At 47.9% G+C, this 19,596-nt stretch overlaps 1 protein-coding gene across 1 annotated transcript in view; it reads right to left on the bottom strand.

The window, feature by feature from the left end:
• Positions 1–19,596, bottom strand: part of LOC140396386 (stabilin-2-like) — a 246,525-nt gene that overhangs the window by 134,922 nt on the left and 92,007 nt on the right. Inside the window, exons 30-33 of the mRNA XM_072484967.1 lie at positions 18,757–18,868; positions 10,545–10,622; positions 5,039–5,137; positions 4,815–4,922 (exon numbers count right to left, since the gene is read on the bottom strand). Of these exons, the coding sequence (XP_072341068.1) occupies positions 4,815–4,922; positions 5,039–5,137; positions 10,545–10,622; positions 18,757–18,868 (397 nt within the window). The remainder of the gene's footprint in view (positions 1–4,814; positions 4,923–5,038; positions 5,138–10,544; positions 10,623–18,756; positions 18,869–19,596) is intronic.

Genomic DNA, 19,596 nt, shown 5'->3' with positions numbered 1-19,596 from the left:
GCTGCTGATTGGCTGTTGCGGGGGAAATTTGCATACGTCCGGTGCGGTCACTCCAACTTGAAGGTGGTTTGTGGAGGAGCTGTTGTCAAGTGACACTTAAACCCGAAACACTTCTTCAGTGTTTCCCTCCCTACCCCCTCCTCTAACCAAAAAAAACAACCGTTGTAAAGATCAAGAGGAAGGCTTGAGGGCAGGTACAAGTAGAAACAAGTTGAACCGTGACGTCACAGCCTGCAGGTAAGGGATTGGCTGGTGATTGGTAAGTAGTTTTTCTTTTATTTTCCCTCAGGTGTTATCGTGCAGGCGCAGAGGTTGCTGAGTGAGTGCTTGCTGAGAAGGGGAGTGAATAATAGGTAAGCTCTTTCTTTACTTTTTCTTTTTTTTATCCAGAGGGGATGGCAGGGAAGGCAGTGCAATGTTCCTCCTGCAGAATGTTTGAGGTGAGGGACGCCGTCAGTGTCCCTGCTGATTTCATCTGTGGAAAGTGCACCCATCTCCAGCTCCTCAGAAACCGCATTAGGGAACTGGAGCTGGAGCTGGATGAACTTTGGATCATTCGGCAGGCAGAGGCGGTCATAGATAGAAGCTTCAGGGATGGGATATAGTTACTCCGAAGAATAAAGATAGATGGGTGACGGTGAGAGGGCAGTCAGTACAGGGATCCCCTGTGGTCGTTCCCCTTAGTAACAAGTATACCGCTTTGGATACTGTTGGGGGGGGGACTTACCAGAGGTAAGCCATGGGGTACAGGTCTCTGGCACAGAGTCTGTCCCTGTTGCTCAGAAGGGCAGGGGGGAGAGTAGCAGAGCATTAGTCATTGGAGACTCCATAGTTAGGGGGATAGATAGGAGATTCTGTGGGAACGAGAGAGACTCGCGGTTGGTGTGTTGCCTCCCAGGTGCCAGGGTCCGTGATGTCTCGGATCGTGTTTTCGGGATCCTTAAGGGGGAGGGGGAGCAGCCCCAAGTCGTGGTCCACATAGGTACCAATGACATAGGTAGGAAAAGTGATAGGGATGTAAGACAGGAATTCAGGGAGCGAGGGTGGAAACTTAGATCTAGGACAAACAGAGTTATTATCTCTGGGTTGTTACCCATGCCACGTGCTAGCGAGACGAGGAATAGGGAGAGAGAGGAGTTGAACACGTAGCTATAGGGATGGTGCAGGAGGAAGGGTTTCAGATTTCTGGATAATTGGGGCTCATTCTGGGGTCGGTGGGACCTCTACAAACGGGATGGTCTACACCTGGACCAGAGGGGTACCAATATCCTGGGGGGGGGGGGGAAATTTGCTAATGCTCTTCGGGAGGTTTTAAACTAGTTCAGCAGGGGCTTGGGAACCTGAATTGTAGCTCCAGTATACAGGAGGTTGAGAGTAGTGAGGTCATGAGTAAGGTTTCAAAGTTGCAGGAGTGTACCGGCAGGCAGGAAGGTGGTTTAAAGTGTGTCTTCTTCAATGCCAGGAGCATCCGGAATAAGGTGGGTGAACTTGCGGCATGGGTTGGTACATGGGACTTCGATGTTGTGGCCATTTCGGAGACATGGATAGAGCAGGGACTGGAATGGCTGTTGCAGGTGCTGGGGTTTAGATATTTCAGTAAGCCAAGGAAGGTGGTAAAAGAGGGGGAGGGTGGCATTGTTAGTCAAGGACAGTATTATGGTGGCAGAAAGGACGTTTGATGAGGACTTGTCTACTGAGGTAGTATGGGCTGAGGCTAGAAACAGGAAAGGAGAGGTCACCCTGTTAGGGATTTTCTATAGGCCTCTGAAAAGTTCCAGAGATGTAGAGGAAAGGATTGCAAAGATGCTTCTGGATAGGAGCGAAAGCAACAGGGTAGTTGTTATGGGGACTTTAACTTTCCAAATATTGACTGGAACGCAATAGTTCGAGTACTTTAGATGGGTCCGTTTTTGTCCAATGTGTGCAGGGGGGTTTCCTGACACAGTATGTAGATAGGCCAACGAGAGGCGAGGTCATTTTGGATTTGGTACTGGGTAATGAACCAGGACAGGTGTTAGATTTGGAGCTAGGTGAGCACTTTGGTGATAGTGATCACAATTCGATTACGTTTACTTTAGTGATGGAAAGGGATAGGTGTATACCGCAGGGCAAGAGTTATATCTGGGGGAAAGGCAATTATGATGCAATGAGGCAAGACTTAGGCTGCATCGGATGGAGAGGAAAACTGCAGAGGATGGGCACAATGGAAATGTGGAGCTTGTTCAAGGAACAGCTACTGCGTGTCCTTGATAAGTATGTACCTGTCAGGCAGGGAGGAAGTGGCCGAGCAAGGGAACCGTGGTTTACTAAAGCAGTCGAAACACTTGTCGAGAGGAAGAAGGAGGCTTATGTAAAGATGAGACATGAAGGTTCAGTTAGGGCGCTCGAGAGTTACAAGTTAGCTAGGAAGGACCTAAAGAGAGAGCTAAGAAGAGCCAGGAGGGGACATGAGAAGTCTTTGGCAGGTAGGATCAAGGATAACCCTAAAGTTTTCTATAGATATGTCAGGAATAAAAGAATGACATGGGTAAGAGTAGGGCCAGTCAAGGACAGTAGCGAGAAGTTGTGCGTGGAGTCCGAGGAGATAGGAGAGGTGCTAAATGAATATTTTTCGTCAGTATTCACACAGGAAAAAGATAATGTTGTTGAGGAGAATACTGAGATTCAGGCTACTAGACTAGAAGGGCTTGAGGTTCATAAGGAGGAGGTGTTAGCAATTCTGGAAAGTGTGAAAATAGATAAGTCCCCTGGGCCGGATGGGATTTATCCTAGCATTCTCTGGGAAGCTTGGGAGGTGATTGCTGAGCCTTTGGCTTTGATCTTTAAGTCATCTTTGTCTACAGGAATAGTGCCAGGAGACTGGAGGATAGCAAATGTTGTCCCCTTGTTCAAGAAGGGAAGTAGAGACAACCCCGGTAATTATAGACCAGTGAGCCTTACTTCTGTTGTGGGCAAAATCTTGGAAAGGTTTATAAGAGATAGGAGGTATAATCATCTGGAAAGGAATAATTTGATTAGAGAAAGTCAACACGGTTTTGTGAAGGGTAGGTCGTGCCTCACAAACCTTATTGAGTTCTTTGAGAAGGTGACCAAACAGGTGGATGAGGGTAAAGCAGTTGATGTGGTGTATATGGATTTCAGTAAAGCGTTTGATAAGGTTCCCCACGGTAGGCTACTGCAGAAAATACAGAGGCATGGGATTCAAGGTGATTTAGCAGTTTGGATCAGAAATTGGCTAGCTGGAAGAAGACAAAGGGTGGTGGCTGATGGGAAATGTTCAGTCTGGAGTCCAGTTACTAGTGGTGTACCACAAGGATCTGTTTTGGGGCCACTGCTGTTTGTAATTTTTATAAATGACCTGGAGGAGGGCGTAGAAGGATGGGTGAGTAAATTTGCAGATGACACTAAAGTCGGTGGAGTTGTGGACAGTACGGAAGGATGTTACAAGTTACAGAGGGACATAGATAAGCTGCAGTGCTGGGCTGAGAGGTGGCAAATGGAGTTTAATGCAGAAAAGTGTGAGGTGATTCATTTTGGAAGGAATAACAGGAAGACAGAGTACTGGGCTAATGGTAAGATTCTTGGCAGTGTGAATGAGCAGAGAGATCTCGGTGTCCATGTACATAGATCCCTGAAAGTTGCCACTCAGGTTGAGAGGGTTGTTAAGAAGGCGTACGGTGTGTTAGCTTTTATTGGCAGAGGGATTGAGTTTCGGAGCCATGAGGTCATGTTGCAGCTGTACAAAACATTTGTACCCAAGCTGATTCCACATCTTGATCTCCAGTACCTATATCATTTCATACTCCAGCACTGACCCCGTCCTTTACCAACAAAGCTAAACAACCTGTCTATCCTTCTGAAAAACCTAGGATATTCAACTCTCAGACCTGGTCTCCTTGTAACTATGTCTCAGTAATCGCCACCAAATCATACCCTTTTGTCTCTATTTGCGCTGTTAGCTCATTAATTTTGTTCTGAATGCTTCATATCTTCAGATACAAAGCCTTAAGGTCCCTTCTATTATCCAATTTCCCTACTCTTGTCTGTTTCCTTGGTGCAGTATGAAGTTCACATGTTCTGTCCCTTCCTTTATTTTCTGGTAACGATCCACCTCATCATAGGCCTGCATCCTTACCCTCTCCTTTCACTTTGATTTTCTAATTTCCCACACAACTGGCCCCTCCCCCTCAAGTCCTATCTACACATGATAACCAGAAAAAAAGGGCCAACCGTACAAGAGCAGAGCTCCCTCCCTATCAGCAATGTGGGTCCACCTGCATCACATGGGCTGCAGCAGTTCAAGAAGGCAGCACGGTAGTATAAGTGGATAGCACTGTGGCTTCACAGCGCCAGAGTCCCAGGTTCGATTCCCCGCTGGGTCACTGTCTGGTGCTGAGTCTGCATGTTCTCCCCGTGTCTGCGTGGGTTTCCTCCGGGTGCTCCGGTTTCCTCCCACAGTCCAACGATGTGCAGGTTAGGTGGATTGGCCATGCTAAATTGCCCTTAGTGACCAAAAAGGTTCGGAGGGTTCATTGGGTTACGGGAATAGGGTGGAAGTGAGGGCTTAAGTGGGTTGGTGCAGACTCGATGGGCCGAATGGCCTCCTTCTGCACTGTGTGTTCTATGTTCTAAGGCAGCTCACCACCACCTTCCCAAGGGCAATTAGGGATGGGTGACAAATGCTGGCCTAGCCAGCAATGACCATATCCCCTGAAAGACAAAGGAAGAAGTGCTGGTTCCAACTCTCAAATTTCTAAATTAATGGAATTCAGCATCACAATTTTCCCCAGGGAGATTTGGACTCACAAACATACCAATACATCAACAGCTTTCTCTTTGAGGTACTTCTCGATGGCATCATTATTTGGGGAATAGACAGAATAGGTCCTGGCGCTTTCAATCTGTGCTGTCAGGTTCTGTTGCTGTAACAGATGCAAATATACTTTACTGACACAACATTTTCAACTCATCAATAGGCAAACACCAAAGCGAGAGTATCACTCAATGATCAGCTGGAATCTATTTCTGCAGAACTTACAATTAGAAAAGTTCTGAACCGGGAATATTCAGGTATCTGGTCCAACGCAGTCAGTAGGTTGACCGATGCATCACTCATAAGCTGATCAGGTATAAGAACCTACAACGCAACAATTGGTAGAGAAATGAATCAGCCATTAACAGTTATATGATAGTATCACATATGTTAATCTTCCAAAACCAACTATTACTTTGCTTATAAAGGCAGCAATTTTCACTTAATGGGTATGGTAATAAATATGGGTAAGGTGCCCCAGTATTGGGAAACAAGCTTAATATGAACACGTCTATGAAGGGATAGATATTAGTTACGGCCTGTTTTCACATGCAAATGCAAGGGTGGAAAGACAGCGTGCGTAATTTGAATCAGGAGGTCAAGTCTCACATTAAATTGTGCACATCAGGCCTCATTTGAATGCATTCCTGATTCTACATCAAGGCATTAAAGACATCTTTTACTTGACATTTTTTTTATGCCAGCCACTTGCTAGGTGATGCGACCATCAATTCACTCGAGACAAGAGTAAAAGTAAACCTTGGCTATAATCAACTTAGAACAGTGCCTGCCTGCGACTGATACAATACTGTGCGCCGCCCACAGGTCGACTGCTCTTTACACCGCCCTCAAGGGGAGGAGCCATGGGCAGAGCCCATACGTGTCCCAACATGTTCCCCTATGGATGATGCCATTCAATGGCCCATAGGTGGAGCCCACAAGGGCAACAGCATAGCATAGATGCAAATACAAAGGCAAAGCATGGTACTGATACAATGCTGGATTATTAGTATAATACATTCACCGCATTCACCCCCTGTTTAAAAAATGAAGTCCGGCGGGGGTGATGGGTTCATAAGTTCAGCCGGTCCAGCGCACGGATTGTGCGCTGCGATCGCCGAAGTTCTGGCGTCGGTGCTGGCCCGGGTGTCGAGCTCATCCGTGCTGGCATCGGTAGTGGGGGCTCTGGTGTGGGTACAGACGTGGACTCCGGGAGCGTCTCTTCTGGAGCTTCATTCCTGTGGACCGGTGAAGGGAGAATGGCCTAAAAGGGGCGGGGGCGCTGATCATGGTAGGTTGGGCGGGATTATAGTGGAGGGGCGGTGGTGGTGGTAGTGGTGGTGATGGTGGAACCAGCAGGCGCCAGGTCCCGGAGGGAGACTGTATTTTGTCGGCCATCGGGGTGTTCGATATAAGCGTACTGGGGGTTTGAGTGTAGGAGCTGGACCTTCTCTACCAGAGGATCAGCCTTATGGCTCCTGACGTGTTTTCTGAGTAGGACTGGCCCCGGTGTCTTCAGCCAGGATGGAAGCGAGGCCCCTGAGGTGGACCTCCTAGGGAAAACTAATAGGCGGTCATGAGGGGTCTCGTTTGTGGCCGTGCAAAGTAGGGACCTAATAGAGTGGAGCGCATCGGGGAGGACCTCCTGCCCGTGAGAAACTGGGAGATTCCTGGGCCGCAGGGTCAGTAGGACGGTCTTCCAGACCGTCACGTTCTCCCTCTCCACCTGCCCGTTTCCCCTGGGGTTATAACTGGTAGTCCTGCTCGAGGCAATGCCCTTACTGAGCAGGTACTGACGCAATTCGTCGCTCATGAACGACGAGCCCCGGTCACTGTGGACATAATTGGGGAAACCAAACAGGGTGAAGACACTATGTAGGGCTTTAATGACGGTGGACGTGGTCATATCGGGGCAAGGAATTGCAAAGGGGAAGCGGGAGAACTCATCAATAATATTGAGGAAATATGTATTGTGGTTATTGGAGGGGAGGGGCTCTTTGAAATCGATACTGAGGCGCTCAAAGGACCGGGGTGCCTTTACCAGGTGGGCCTTATCTGGTCGATAGAAGTGCAGTTTACACTCCGCACAGATCTGGCAGTCCCTGGTCATGGCTCTGACCTCCTCGGTGGAGTAGGGCAGGTTGTGGACCTTGATATGGTGGATAAGCCGGGTGACCCCCGAGTGGCAGAGGTCATCGTGGATAGCCCATAGTCGGTCATCTTGTGCGCTGGTGCATGTGCCGCGGGATAGGGCATCTGGGGGCTCGTTGAGCTTCCCAGGACGATATACTATATCGTAGTTATAGGTGGAGAGTTCGATCCTTCACCTCAAGATCTTATCATTCTTGATTTTGCCCCGCTGCGTATTGTCGAACATGAAGGCTACCGATCGTTGGTCGGTGACGAGGGTAAACCTCCCACCAACGAGGTAGTGCCTCCAGTGCTGTACCCCTTCCACGATGGCTTGGGCTTCTTTTTCGACCGAGGAATGTCGAATTTCAGAGGTGGTGATGGTGCGTGAAAAAAACGCCATCGGTCTGCCTGCTTGATTGAGGGTAGCGGCAAGAGCGACCTCTGATGCGTCCCTCTCCACCTGGAAGGGGACGGACTCGTCCACCGCATGCATCGCGGCTTTGGCGATGTCATCCTTGATGCAGCTGAAGGCCTGGCGGGCCTCAGTTGCCAGTGGGAAGATGGTGGCCTTGATTAGTGGGCGGGCTTTGTCCGCATAGTTGAGGACCCACTGGGCATAATACGAAAAGAACCCGTGGCACCTCTTCAGGGCCTTGGGGCAGTGGGGGAGGGGGAGTTGCAGGAGGGGGCGCATACAGTCAGGGTCGGGCCCTCGGACCCCGTTCTCCACGACGTAGCCGAGGATGGCTAGTCTGGTCTTGCGGAAAACGATTTCTCCTTGTTGTAGGTGAGATTGAGGGTTTGGGTGGTTTGGAGAAATCGGTGGAGGTTGGCGTCGTGGTCCTGCTGATCATGGCCGCAGATGGTGACATTGTCCAAGTACGGAAATGTGGCCCGCAGCCCGTACTGGTCCACCATTCAGTCCATTGTTCTTTGGAACCCCGAAACCCCGTTCGTGACGCCAAAGGGGACCCGGAGGAAGTGGAAAAAACGGCTGTCTGCCTCAAAAGCCGTGTAGTGGTGGTCCTCCGGGCGGATTGGGAGCTGGTGATATACAGACTTCAGATCCACCGTGGAGAACACCCGGTAGTGTGCGATCTGGTTTACCATGTCTGCAATCCCGGGAAGGGGGTACGCATCGAGTTGCGTATACCGGTTTATGGTTTGGCTGTAATCAACAACCATCCAGAACTTTTCCCCGGTCTTGACGACCACCACCTGAGCTCTCCAGGGGCTATTGCTGGCCTCGATGACTCCCTCCCGCAAGAGACGCTGGACCTCGGACCTCATAAAAGTCTGGTCCTGTATGCTATACCGCCTGCTTCTGGTGGCAACTGGTTTGCAGTCGGCGGTGAGGTTTGCGAAGAGTGAGGGAGAGTCGACTTTTAGGGTCACGAGGCTGCAAATGGTGAGTGGGGGCAGGGGCCCCCCCGAACTTCAGGGTTAGGCTCCTGAGGTTGCATTGGAAATCGAGTCCCAATAGGAGAGGAGCGCAGAGGTCTGGGAGCACATATAATTTAAAGTTTGCATACTCGGCGCCCTGTATTTCTAGGGTTGCATTAGTGCACCCTTGAGTTTGCACCGAGTGCAACCCAGAGGCGAGGGAGATGGTTTGGTGCACAGGAAAAATTGGGAGCGAGCAGCGTCTTACCATGTCCGGGTGAATGAAGATCTCTGTGCTCCCAGAGTCGAAGAGGCAAGGCGTCTCGTGCCCGTTAACCCGGACGGTCATCATGGAGCTCCGGAGGTGCTTGGGTCGCGACTGGTCCAGGGTGACCGTGCTGAGTTGCGGGTAGCCGGCGTGGCCGGCGGTGCTTGGATGGGTCCGCGATGGCAGCCCATGTTGATCGTACGCTTTGAGCGGCGTAACAGATGGCGGCCAAGATGACGGCCCCCATTGGTCGAGCGTGGCAGGCGGCGAGGAAGGTGGCATCCAAGGTGGCGGCCCCCGTGGATCGCACGTGGCCGACCGCGTGGGGGAGGATGGCCAGGATGGCGGCCCCCGTGAATCGCACGTGCTGTGAGGACTGGTCCCACTGATAGCACAAGGCTGATGAGGGGGGCGGAGTCGGCAGACATGCTGCCACGCTGCGGGGTCTGAGGGCCTGTGAGTCTGAGGATCGGGCCCATGAGCAGATTTTGGCGAAATGTCCTTTTCTCCCGCAGCTTCTGCAGTTCGCGTTGCGGGCCGGGCAGTGCTGCTGGGGGTGTTGGGACTGGCCGCAGAAATAGCAGGGTAGGCCCCATGATGGGCGGGCGGCCGCGCGGCACAGGCCTCGGGTAGTCTGTGGTCGGGGGTCCACGAGGGGGTCGCGGGGTCAGCCGGGAACGCGGTAAGGCTCTGGAACGCCACTTACAGAGAGGTGGCTAATTTTACCGTCTCATCCAGGTCCAGGGCCCCCTTTTCGAGTAGGCGCTGTCTCACATAATTAGACCGGACTCCCGCCATGTAGACGTCTCGGATGGCGAGTTCCATATGCTGAGTGGCTGTAGCGGCCTGGTAATTGCAGTTGCGTGCGAGGGCTTTGAGGTCGCATAGGTAGTCATCTAGCGACTCCCCGGAGCGCTGGCGGCGAGTGGTGAGGATGTGTCGCGCGTAGACCTCGTTCATGGGCCGTACATAGAGGCGTTTGAGCATCGCGAGGGCATCTGTGTAGGAGGAGGCCTCGTCGAGTTGAACAGAGATTCGATGGCTCACCTGTGCGTGGAGGAGGCTCAGCTTCTGTTCGTCAGTGACGGAAGGCGTGGAGCGGGGCTGCGAGATAAGCCTTGAAGCATCGAAGCCAGTGCGAAAAAACTTATTTCGCCTCCGCGGCCTGCGGATCGAGTTCCAGTTGGTCAGGTTTGAGGGCCAATTCTATAGTTGCGTTTAAGTTGATTAAATTGATGAGACCATCAATTCACTCGAGACAAGAGTAAAAGTAAACCGTGGTTTTAATCAGCTTAGAACAGTGCCTGCCTGCGACTGACACAATACTGTGCGCCGCCTACAGGTCGACTGCTCTTTATAAACCCCCTCAAGGGGAGGAGCCATGGGCAGAGCCCATACGTGTCCCAACATGTTCCCCTATGGATGCCATACAATGGCCCATAGGTGGAGCCCACAAGGGCAACAGCATAGCATAGATGCAAATACAAAGGCAAAGCATGGTACTGATACAATGGTGGATTATTAGTATAATATATTCACCACACTAGGCAACAACTGCAGCAGGAAATCCTGAGAGGAACAGGCCTGGGGCCCACTTTGCTCTGGGCAACCCAATGGCAGTGGGGTGTGAAAACAGGTTCTGGATATCCTTAGTATTTAATGCGAAGGCTTAAGGCCTGTTGTAGGTAACCATCATGCATGCCTAAAAAAATTGACTGACCCAATATTAGGATATACGTATTTCAGCTGTCGCAGAGGGTCCAGGACATGGAGTGGAAAATTGCTACTTTTGTCCCCTGTTTTCTGCCCATATATGGGCCTAAGGAGGCCATGGTCACTCTCCCCAAATGGTTTCATTCGCAATATACACAATTTCTCTTTAACTATCTGGGAACTCTGGTAATGTGAGGCCTGAGGTACAAGTTGCACTCAGAAGATTGACCTTACCTTATCAATAATGTGCATTATCCCATTTGTTAAAGCAATATCAGGATTGAGAATGTTAGCACCTTCAATTATAGGGTTCTAGAAAAACAAAACGTTTGGTAGAATTAGTGTAAAAAGAGCAACATTTTTGTTAAACAATAATAATAGTTTATTCAAGAAACACATATGCAGTCTGAAGGTTGAATCGCAGGACATAGACCGGACAGTTTGTCGACTTCAGTGATACTTTTCCCTTGCACATTCTCTCACCAACATTCTCCTAAACCATTCCACATCTTTCCCTCAGAGATTCCTCCCTCAAAGCTCTTGCAAGTCTGTCAGGTGAACATGTGTATCTCAGGGATTACTCTCTCTTCAATTTTCCCTCCTTCCGCCTCCCACCACCAACATCTCAGGGGCAATCAGAAATGGGCAACAAATGCTGGCCTCGTCAGTGATGCCCACGTTCCATGAACAAATTGGAAACATTTGATTCCGGAACATGGCTGAGATCATTGGAGCAGAGGACTACGACATCGTTGTAGCACTCATCATAGAATGATACCACACGGAAAGAGGTTCATCCTGCCCATTGTCCTGTGCTGGCTCTTTGAAAGAGCTGTCCAATTCGTCCCCCTCCTTCATACTCTCTCCCAATTGCCCTGCTGATTTTCCCCATCAAGTATTTATCCAATTCCCTTCTGAAAGTTATTATTGAATCTGCTTCCGCTGCTCTTTCAGGCTGCACATCCCAGATTAGAACAACTCACTGGGTAAAACATGTCCTCCTCATCTCGCCCTGGCCCTTTTGCCAGTTACCTTAGATCTGTGCCTTTTGGTCACCAACCCTCCTGTTAGTGCAAACAATTCCTTCCTATTTATTACATCAAGATTCCTCCTAATTTTGAACACCTCTATGAATTCTCCCTTTAATGTTCTCTGCCCAAGGAGAAGAATTCCAGTTTCACTCAGAGACAATGATTCTCAGTGTATTACATCCATGTTCTCTAACACTATCAACAAGTCTAAAGTTAAGTGCCAGGTGCCGCATTATAAAATAAAAGATCTATTTTGTTTTTCCCTCTCTATGGCGATTAAAATCTAGATTTGTGTTTGTACAGCACCTTCCACAACCTTAAACTTCCCCAAAGTGCTCCACAGCCAATGAAATACTTTTGAAGTGTAATCACTGCTGCGATGTAGGAAACTCGACAGCCAATTTGAACACAGCAAGCTTCCACAAACAGCAATGCAATAATGGCCAGGTAATCTGTTTTAGTGATATTAGTTGTGGCTAAATATTGATCAGGACACCGGGGAGAATGCCCCTTCTCTCCTTCAAATTAGTGGTTATGGGACCTTTAAGGTTCATCTGAGAGCATAGACATATATTGGTTTATTATCTCACCTGGGATGATTGCAGGGCGATGGGGGATGCCTTTAGTTATGATGCATCATGAACCATGAGACAGGCCTGAAGGAGGAGCTCGTCTTTTCCGACCTTGCAATTTCTTAAGTACACGAGCCAAATCACAATGGAACACGTGGCATCCTGACATGGCACTGTGCCCTGGCATGCTGACATAGCACTCTGTCGTGGCACTCTGTCACGACGCTGTGCTGTGGCACCCTAATGTAGCACTCTGCCCTGAAGCTCTTCACTGGCACCCTGACATGGCACCCTGCCTTGGCATTCTACCATGTCACTCTGCCATAGCACTCTACCGTGGCTAATTAGCCACTTGACCATGGCACCAGAATGTGCCACTGTGCCGTAGTATTTTAATGTGGTACTCTGCTTCTTTTCAATGCTTTGTTTACTGTGGTACTTTCAAAGTACAGGCTTGCAGACCACGAGGGTACAAAACAACCAAGAGCTTCATTGGAAAGGCGTTTATTATAGAGGATAGAGTCCACCCTGTTAGCTGACTGCTAGCCCACCCAAACTGCCGATGGCGTCATCAGTACACCATGTGATCAAACTCTTAAAGTCACTGATTTGTTATGTTGTGGGTGTCACATAAGCGGCTTCCTTGTGATGCACTTGACAAAGGAAGGTTCAGACGTGGAGATAACTTCAACACGTTTATTAAACTATATACACTTCTATTACTCGGGTTCGACACTACTGCTAATCCTACTATAGCTACCCAGACTGACTAACTAGTTGCTGCAATCCACGTGGTGGGTCTAATATTGAATCAACCCTGTGTCTCTACTCACTGACTGTCTCCACTGGAAAGAGGCAGATCATGTGTGTGGTGTCCTTTACATATATGGGTTGGTGTAATGCCCCCTCGTGGTCGTGTCACCTCCTTGTGTATCGTGAATGTCCATTGGTCGCGTCCTGTCTAACTTATCTATTGGTTGAGTGTGTGTGTGTGTGATGTTTCTAGTGCTCCCTCTAGTGTCTAGCTAGCCTACATGCATTCACATTGATGCACATCACCACAGTCACCTTGCTCCAACTAGGAACAAACACGAAGACACAACACTTCCCTTCCCCTTTACATTAGAAGTTTCTGCCATGAAATACAATATAACGTTAACAATCAAAATTAACAATATGAACAATTAAAAAACACAAGTCAATAAGTTAGCAGTTTTAGGGGACGTTGATTCCTATGTGAGTTTTGGCGAACCTCAGGAGTTTGTTTTTTCATGTTGACTGTAATCTCTGATGTTTTTGGTTGAGCATGACGTCGTCTGCTGTTGCCTCACCCGGAGTAGATGTACGGTTTGGAGGTTGAAATGTCCTCAACTGAGATACTGTCTTCCAGGGTTGTTTCAGGCATTGTCAGGTTCTCAGGTATGTACAGGACTTCACTTGGCACAGTTCGTTGCAGACTCTGAGTTAACTGTCTCTGGAACCAGCCACTGAAAGTCGATCAGTGTGTCTTCTCCACACAACATTGTCGTGAGTTTGAATGGTATAGGTGACCAGTCCTGTCTGTGCTAATATGATGGCAAGTATCCACTACTCACTGGCGGTATAGTTTCTTGCCAATACTTCCTGACCTTTATGAAAAACACGGCGCTTAGCCCTGTTCTCACATCGTGCAGCCTGGTTTTTCTGCTTCCTCTCAACAATTTCTCTTGTCTTAGATGGCAGATCAAAAACTGTACATAACTGACATTTTACCATAAGTAATGCCGAAGAACTTTGCGTTTTCAAATGTGCTCTATTCCTGTATGTCATCAGTAATTGGCTTTGTTGTTTTGACAATGATCCTTGCTCAGCAGTTACCTTCAATGTCTGTACAGCCTTTCAGCCAGCCCATTTGTGGCAGGATGATAAGGAGCGGATCGGATGTGTTGGATTCCGGTCTCCTTTAGATAATTTGTGAATTCTTGCTAACAAGTCATTCAGGGTAACCGGATCTTGCAAAAATCTCACCCAGTCTTTCTATTGTTCTCTCTGAGGACGTAGTCTTCATAATGGCAACTTCAGGCAATTTTGAGTGCCGCCAATCACAATGAAAAACATTCCTCCTTCGTATGGTCTGGCACAATCTTTATGAAGTCTTTGCCACGGCCATCTGGCCATTCCCATGGGTGTAATGGCACTGGTTGCACAAGCTGAATACATGCCACCTTTGCCTCAATTTAGCTATCAAACCCTGGCCACCAAAAATAGCTTCTGGCTACTTCATTCATCCTTACTATCCCACAATGACTTTCATGAAGTTGGTTTAGAATACGTTCCCTTAACAATGTCAGAATGATGAGCCTCATTCCCCATAGGAGACAACCAGCTTGTATGGATAGTTTGAGTATCCCTCTATTCCCATCATTTTCATGTATTTGTCAAGACGCCCCTTAAACATCACTATCGTACCTGCTTCCACCACTTCCTTCGGCAGCAAGTTCCAGGCACCCATTACCCTCTGTGTAAAAAACTTCCCTCGCACATCTCTTCTAAACTTTGCCCCACGCACATTAAACCTATGTCCCCTAGTAATTGACTCTTCCACTCTGGGGAAAAGCTTATGATTATCGACTCTGTCCATGCCCCTCATAATGTTATAACCTTCTATCAGGTCACCCTCAACCTCCATCATTTCAGTGAGAACAAACCAAGTTTATCCAACCTCTCCTCATAGCTAATGCCCTCCATACCAGGCGAACATCCTGGTAAATCTCTTCTGCACTCTCCAAAACCTCCACATCCTCCTGGTAGTGTGGCGACCAGAATTGAACACTATATTCTAAGTGCGGCCTAACTAAGGTTCTATACAGCTGCAGCATGACTTGCCAAATTTTATGCTCAATGCCCCAGCCGATGAAGGCAAGCATGCCGTACGGCTTCAATCTTGGGTTTGTTCCTGCGGTCTTGCCATGAAGCACCATGTCCATAACTTCTGACAGGAGTGGATCGGAATAGAAAATATTATCACTTGAACTATTCATTGATGATTTGTTAGGTAAAGCTGGTCTAGAGAGTCCATCGGCATTCCCATGGAGATTTGATTGACGATATTTTATTGTGTATGTATGTGCTGACAACAGCAATGTCCATCTCTACATCGGGCTCACTGCTAGAGATGGAATACTGGTGTGCAGCCCAAGTATCATTGTCAGTGGTCAATGATCTATTGGTAAAGTAAATTTCCTTCCATTTGGTATTGGTAAAAACATTTGTTTCCAAAAATGATGCTTAGATCTTCCTTCTCTAGCTGTGCATAGTTAATTTCTGCTTTGTTCAAGGATCTTGATGCAAACACTATTGGCTTCTCTTCATTGTTGGGCATTATATGAGAAACCACTGCTCTCACCTCATACAGTGAATAAGCCAGTTGCAAGGGTAACGTCGGATCAAAATGTGTCAGGACTTCTGACTTTAGTAATGCTTCCTTAGCTTGTCCAAAGACCTTCTTGCACTGATCCACCCATTTCCATTTACTGTTTTGACAAAATAAGTTGTGTGAAGGCTTGGGAATAGTTGCTAGATTAGGGACAAACCTTCTGTAATGTTCAATAAGCCCCAAAATGATCTCTAAGTTGATTTAGGTTTTGAGGTGCAGGTGCCTCAGTTATGGCTTTTACTTTTGAAGGTGATTTGTGCAGTCCCTTTGAATCTATGACGTGCTCCAGGTATTCATTAGAAGATTTGAAGAATTAACATTTATCCTTCTGTACTGGTAGTCCATGATCATCTAGTCTCTGGAGTGTAGCATCTAAATGTTATAGATGCTCTTCTTCATTCTTCCCAGTAACTAGGATATCATCTAAGTAGCATTGGACCTCTTCTAGGCTGCTGAGAATTTGATCCATGATATGTTGCGACAATGCAGGTACGGATGTGATGTCAATTGGAAGTCTTTTATATCTGAATAGCCCTTTGTGCGTCACGGACACATGTATAGGAAGGAAATAGAGGGATACAGACCAAGTAAGGGTAGAAGGTAGTTTTTTTTTAGTTAGGGCGCCATGTTCTTTGATTGTCAAATATTGTTGTGAATCTGGATCCATTTATCTGGGGCAAAGTTTGACTAAGGTCAATTTTACTGAAATGCTGACCTCCAGCTAACAAATCATCAATTAAAGGCAGAGGATTCTGTTCTGTACATTACCGGTTTGATGGTAACTTTAAAATCACCACATATGCGAACCAAACTATCTTTCTTCTTCACAGGTATAATCAACATGGTCCAATCACTTACATTAACAGGCCTTGACCAGTCTCTCTAATTCAGCCTTGAACTTAGGCCTGATGCCGTGCGGCACTGACCTAGCCTTCAAACACCGTCCTTGTCTTTCGTCCTTGATCTTTAGATTGACTGAGATCTCTTTCAGGCTTCCAAGCTCTCCATTAAAGACTATGGCATGTTTCTTTAAAATCTTCAGTAGACCTGCTTTGGACTCTGACATGAGATTCACCTCGGCCCAATTTAGCTCGATTCTTTCCAGCCAGGTTCTTTCTCTTAGGGCCGAATAGGTACCTTTAGGGACATTCAGGGACAAGTCTGTGTTCTGTCTGTTTAGCTGTACATTTACCGCGAGATGGCACTTTAATGGAACTGGTGTAGGATTTGAGTATTATCTTTGAGAGTTTAAAGACAATATGTCATAATTTCTCTTAGTAAACAGTTTCTGGTACTAATGAAACAGCTGCTCCAGTGTCCAGCTCCAATTTCATTGGCTATCTGTCCAGTAAAGGAGTGACCCAGTAATGCTTGGTTGCACCAGCAATGGCCAGTACGTTCAATGACAGTTCATCATCCTTCTGTGACTCTGGTCTGCCACTTTTTGTATCACATGGATTCTTTTCCCTCTATTCGATTTTTCATTTGATGTATTTGGTTCTGGCTTTTTATAATTCTTGGTTAAAACTTGTTGTTTCTTCCTCCAACACGCATCTTCGATGTGCCCCTTTCTACCACTATTCCTGTAATTTACATCTTTACTCCAGCAATCTGTTTCTGTGTGCCCAGTTTTTGCACATCAATGGCAATTTCGAATCTGTGTCGTTATTCGGGTTTCAGCTTTATGGATTTTAGTTCTCAAACTTAATTATTGCGCTTCCTCACCATAGAGATTGCGACTTCTAAAGCCTTCTTTGCGTCTAAGTTGCTTTCTGTTAAGACCTTTTCTGGATAGCTTTGCTTCTAACCAACATTCAAGTCTGTCTCCAATGGTGTCATTCAAGACATGTCCAAATTCATAGCATTCAGCTAATTTCTTCAACATAGTTATGAACTGTATGGTTGATTCACCATTTTGTTGGTTACGTTTGTGGAAAGTGAACCTCTCGGCGACGACCAAGAGTTTAGGCCCTGCAATATCTCCACTATTTTACCATAGGTTTTCAAGCCTGGTTTTACTGGTTGCACCAGACTTCTCAGGACGTTGAAAGATTCCCCGCCACCCCCTCTCTCAGGCTCAGGAAAGTCGGGGCAGCACGGTAGCATAGTGGTTAGCACGATGGCTTCACAGCACCAGGTTTCCAGGTTCGATTTCCAACTTGGGTCACTGTCTGTGCGGAGTCTGCAAGTTCTCCCAGTGTCTGCTTCCCGAAAGACGTGCTGTTAGGTAATTTGGACATTTAGAATTCTCCCTCTGTGTACCCAAACAGGCACCAGAATGTGGTAACTCGGTACTTTTCACAGTGACTTCATTGCAGTGTTAATGTAAGCCTACTTGTGACAATAAAGATTATTATTATTACTATGATCACCAAAATTTTGTTCGTCTGGACAGAGTATTCGAATCTTTCAATGCATGAGCTCCAGTGCTCGGTGCATTCAGTATACGGTCCCATGTTGCCAAACACTCCTGCCATTTTACTGTGTAAAAGGACAATGTGTGTAAGGACAATGTGCCACAAAGCTTTTAGCCCTATCTTGCTTCTTTTTTTCTCCTTTCAAACAAAGTAACCTGAACATAGCCTGTTCCTTTCCGAGCTTTGCAAGGGTAGTTGCAATACTCCCCATGCTCTCAATTAATTGTTGCAGGGTATTTGTTACTTTACTTGCTACTCATAGTTGAGGGAGCACTGTTGCAGAACTGTCTGAGCAGAACACGTGGAAAGCTTCTTTTGATGCTGTTTTGCCTGAAATAATGATTTAAATTTCGGTTCCTTCGATGGTTCATTTGCTGCTATAATTCGGAACGCCTCCATTGCCAGCTCTGAGGTAGCAATGTTTTTCTCTTCTTAATCCTTTTTGGATAGCTGCAACATGGATCGACAATTTTTCTTAGCCCAACGGATTTCTCCAGCTCTTTTTTGGGGTGTTTGCAGTGTGGATCGATGACCCCGTCGCCAGCTTAGAAAGGTGTTTTCACTACAGGCTGCTAGAATAGACTGACTGTTAGCCCACCCAAACTGCCAATGATGTCATCAGTACATCACGGGATCAAACTCTTAAAGTGACCTTGTTCCAACTGGGAACAAACATGAATACACAACATTTACCTGGTGAAGAACGAACAAGAATTGTCAAACAAAAGCCCAGTAACTCAGAACGTTTGGTCAGGTCGATCTTTACTCTCACGCCCAGTCATGAGAAATTAATGCTTTTCACTGAGAAAGCTATTTTTATTTCAAAATGTTCTTGACAAGTGTGCATCGCTGACCAGGCCATTACTATTGCCGTTGTAACCCTGCAACCCTTGCGGTGGCACCTGAAGATTAGTGGAATTATAAATTGGGCGAAGTGACCTACAGCAGCAACATAAAATTATATTGGAGTGAAATGAAGAGTTGATTTATTTTCCTAAAGACAATAAATACCTCATTTAATTTTGTGAGGGATAAAGAGTTGCCTGAATTGATTGTTGCCAGTGAATTAGATGAATAACTGAGAAGGTCTGTGAGGCTGTACACTCCCTGTAACACGTGCTGTCTGGAAGAGAAACAAAATACAAAGTGATAAAATGTATGTAAAAACAATCTAAAAAGACAATAAAAGACAAGGGGCGGGATTCTCTGACCCCCCCTCCGGGTCAGAGAATCACCGAGGGGGCCGCGTGAATCCCGCCCCCGGCGGCCGCCGAATTCTCCGGCACTGAAAATTTGGCGGGGGGGGGAATCGCGCCGCGCCAGTCGGCGGGCACCCCCCCGGCAATTCTCCGGCCCGCGATGGGCCGAGTCCCACTGCTGTCATGGCAGTCCCACCGGCGTGAATCAAACCACCCACCTTACCGGCGAGACTGGCAGCGCGGGAGGGCTCTGGGGTCCTGGGGGGACCACGATCGGAGCCCACCAATCTGCGGGCTGGCCTGTGCCGTGGGGGCACTCTTTTCCTTCCGCTTCGGCCATAGATTCCGCAATGGCCGATGCGGAAGTGACACCCACCCCCCCCGTGCATGCGCGGGGATGATGTCAGCAGCGCAGACTTCCGCGGCCGGCGCAGTCCCTTCGGCCCCGGCTGGCGTGGCGCCAAAGGCCTTTCCCGCCGACCAGCGGCGCACCAACAACTCCGGCGCGGGCCTAGCCCCTCAAGGTGAAGGCCAGGCCCCTAAAGGTGCGGTGAAATCCGCACCTTTGTGGCGGCCCGACGCCGGAGTGGTTCCCGCCACTCCATCCCGCCGGAACCCCCCTCCCCGCCGGGTAGGGGAGAATCCCGGCCAA

The sequence above is a fragment of the Scyliorhinus torazame genome, chromosome 19 (genome assembly GCF_047496885.1).
Source record: "Scyliorhinus torazame isolate Kashiwa2021f chromosome 19, sScyTor2.1, whole genome shotgun sequence".
Classification (NCBI taxonomy): Eukaryota; Metazoa; Chordata; class Chondrichthyes; order Carcharhiniformes; family Scyliorhinidae; genus Scyliorhinus; species Scyliorhinus torazame.
Note: the sequence above shows the minus strand (reverse complement) of the source record. Positions and strands in the feature narration are given on the sequence as shown.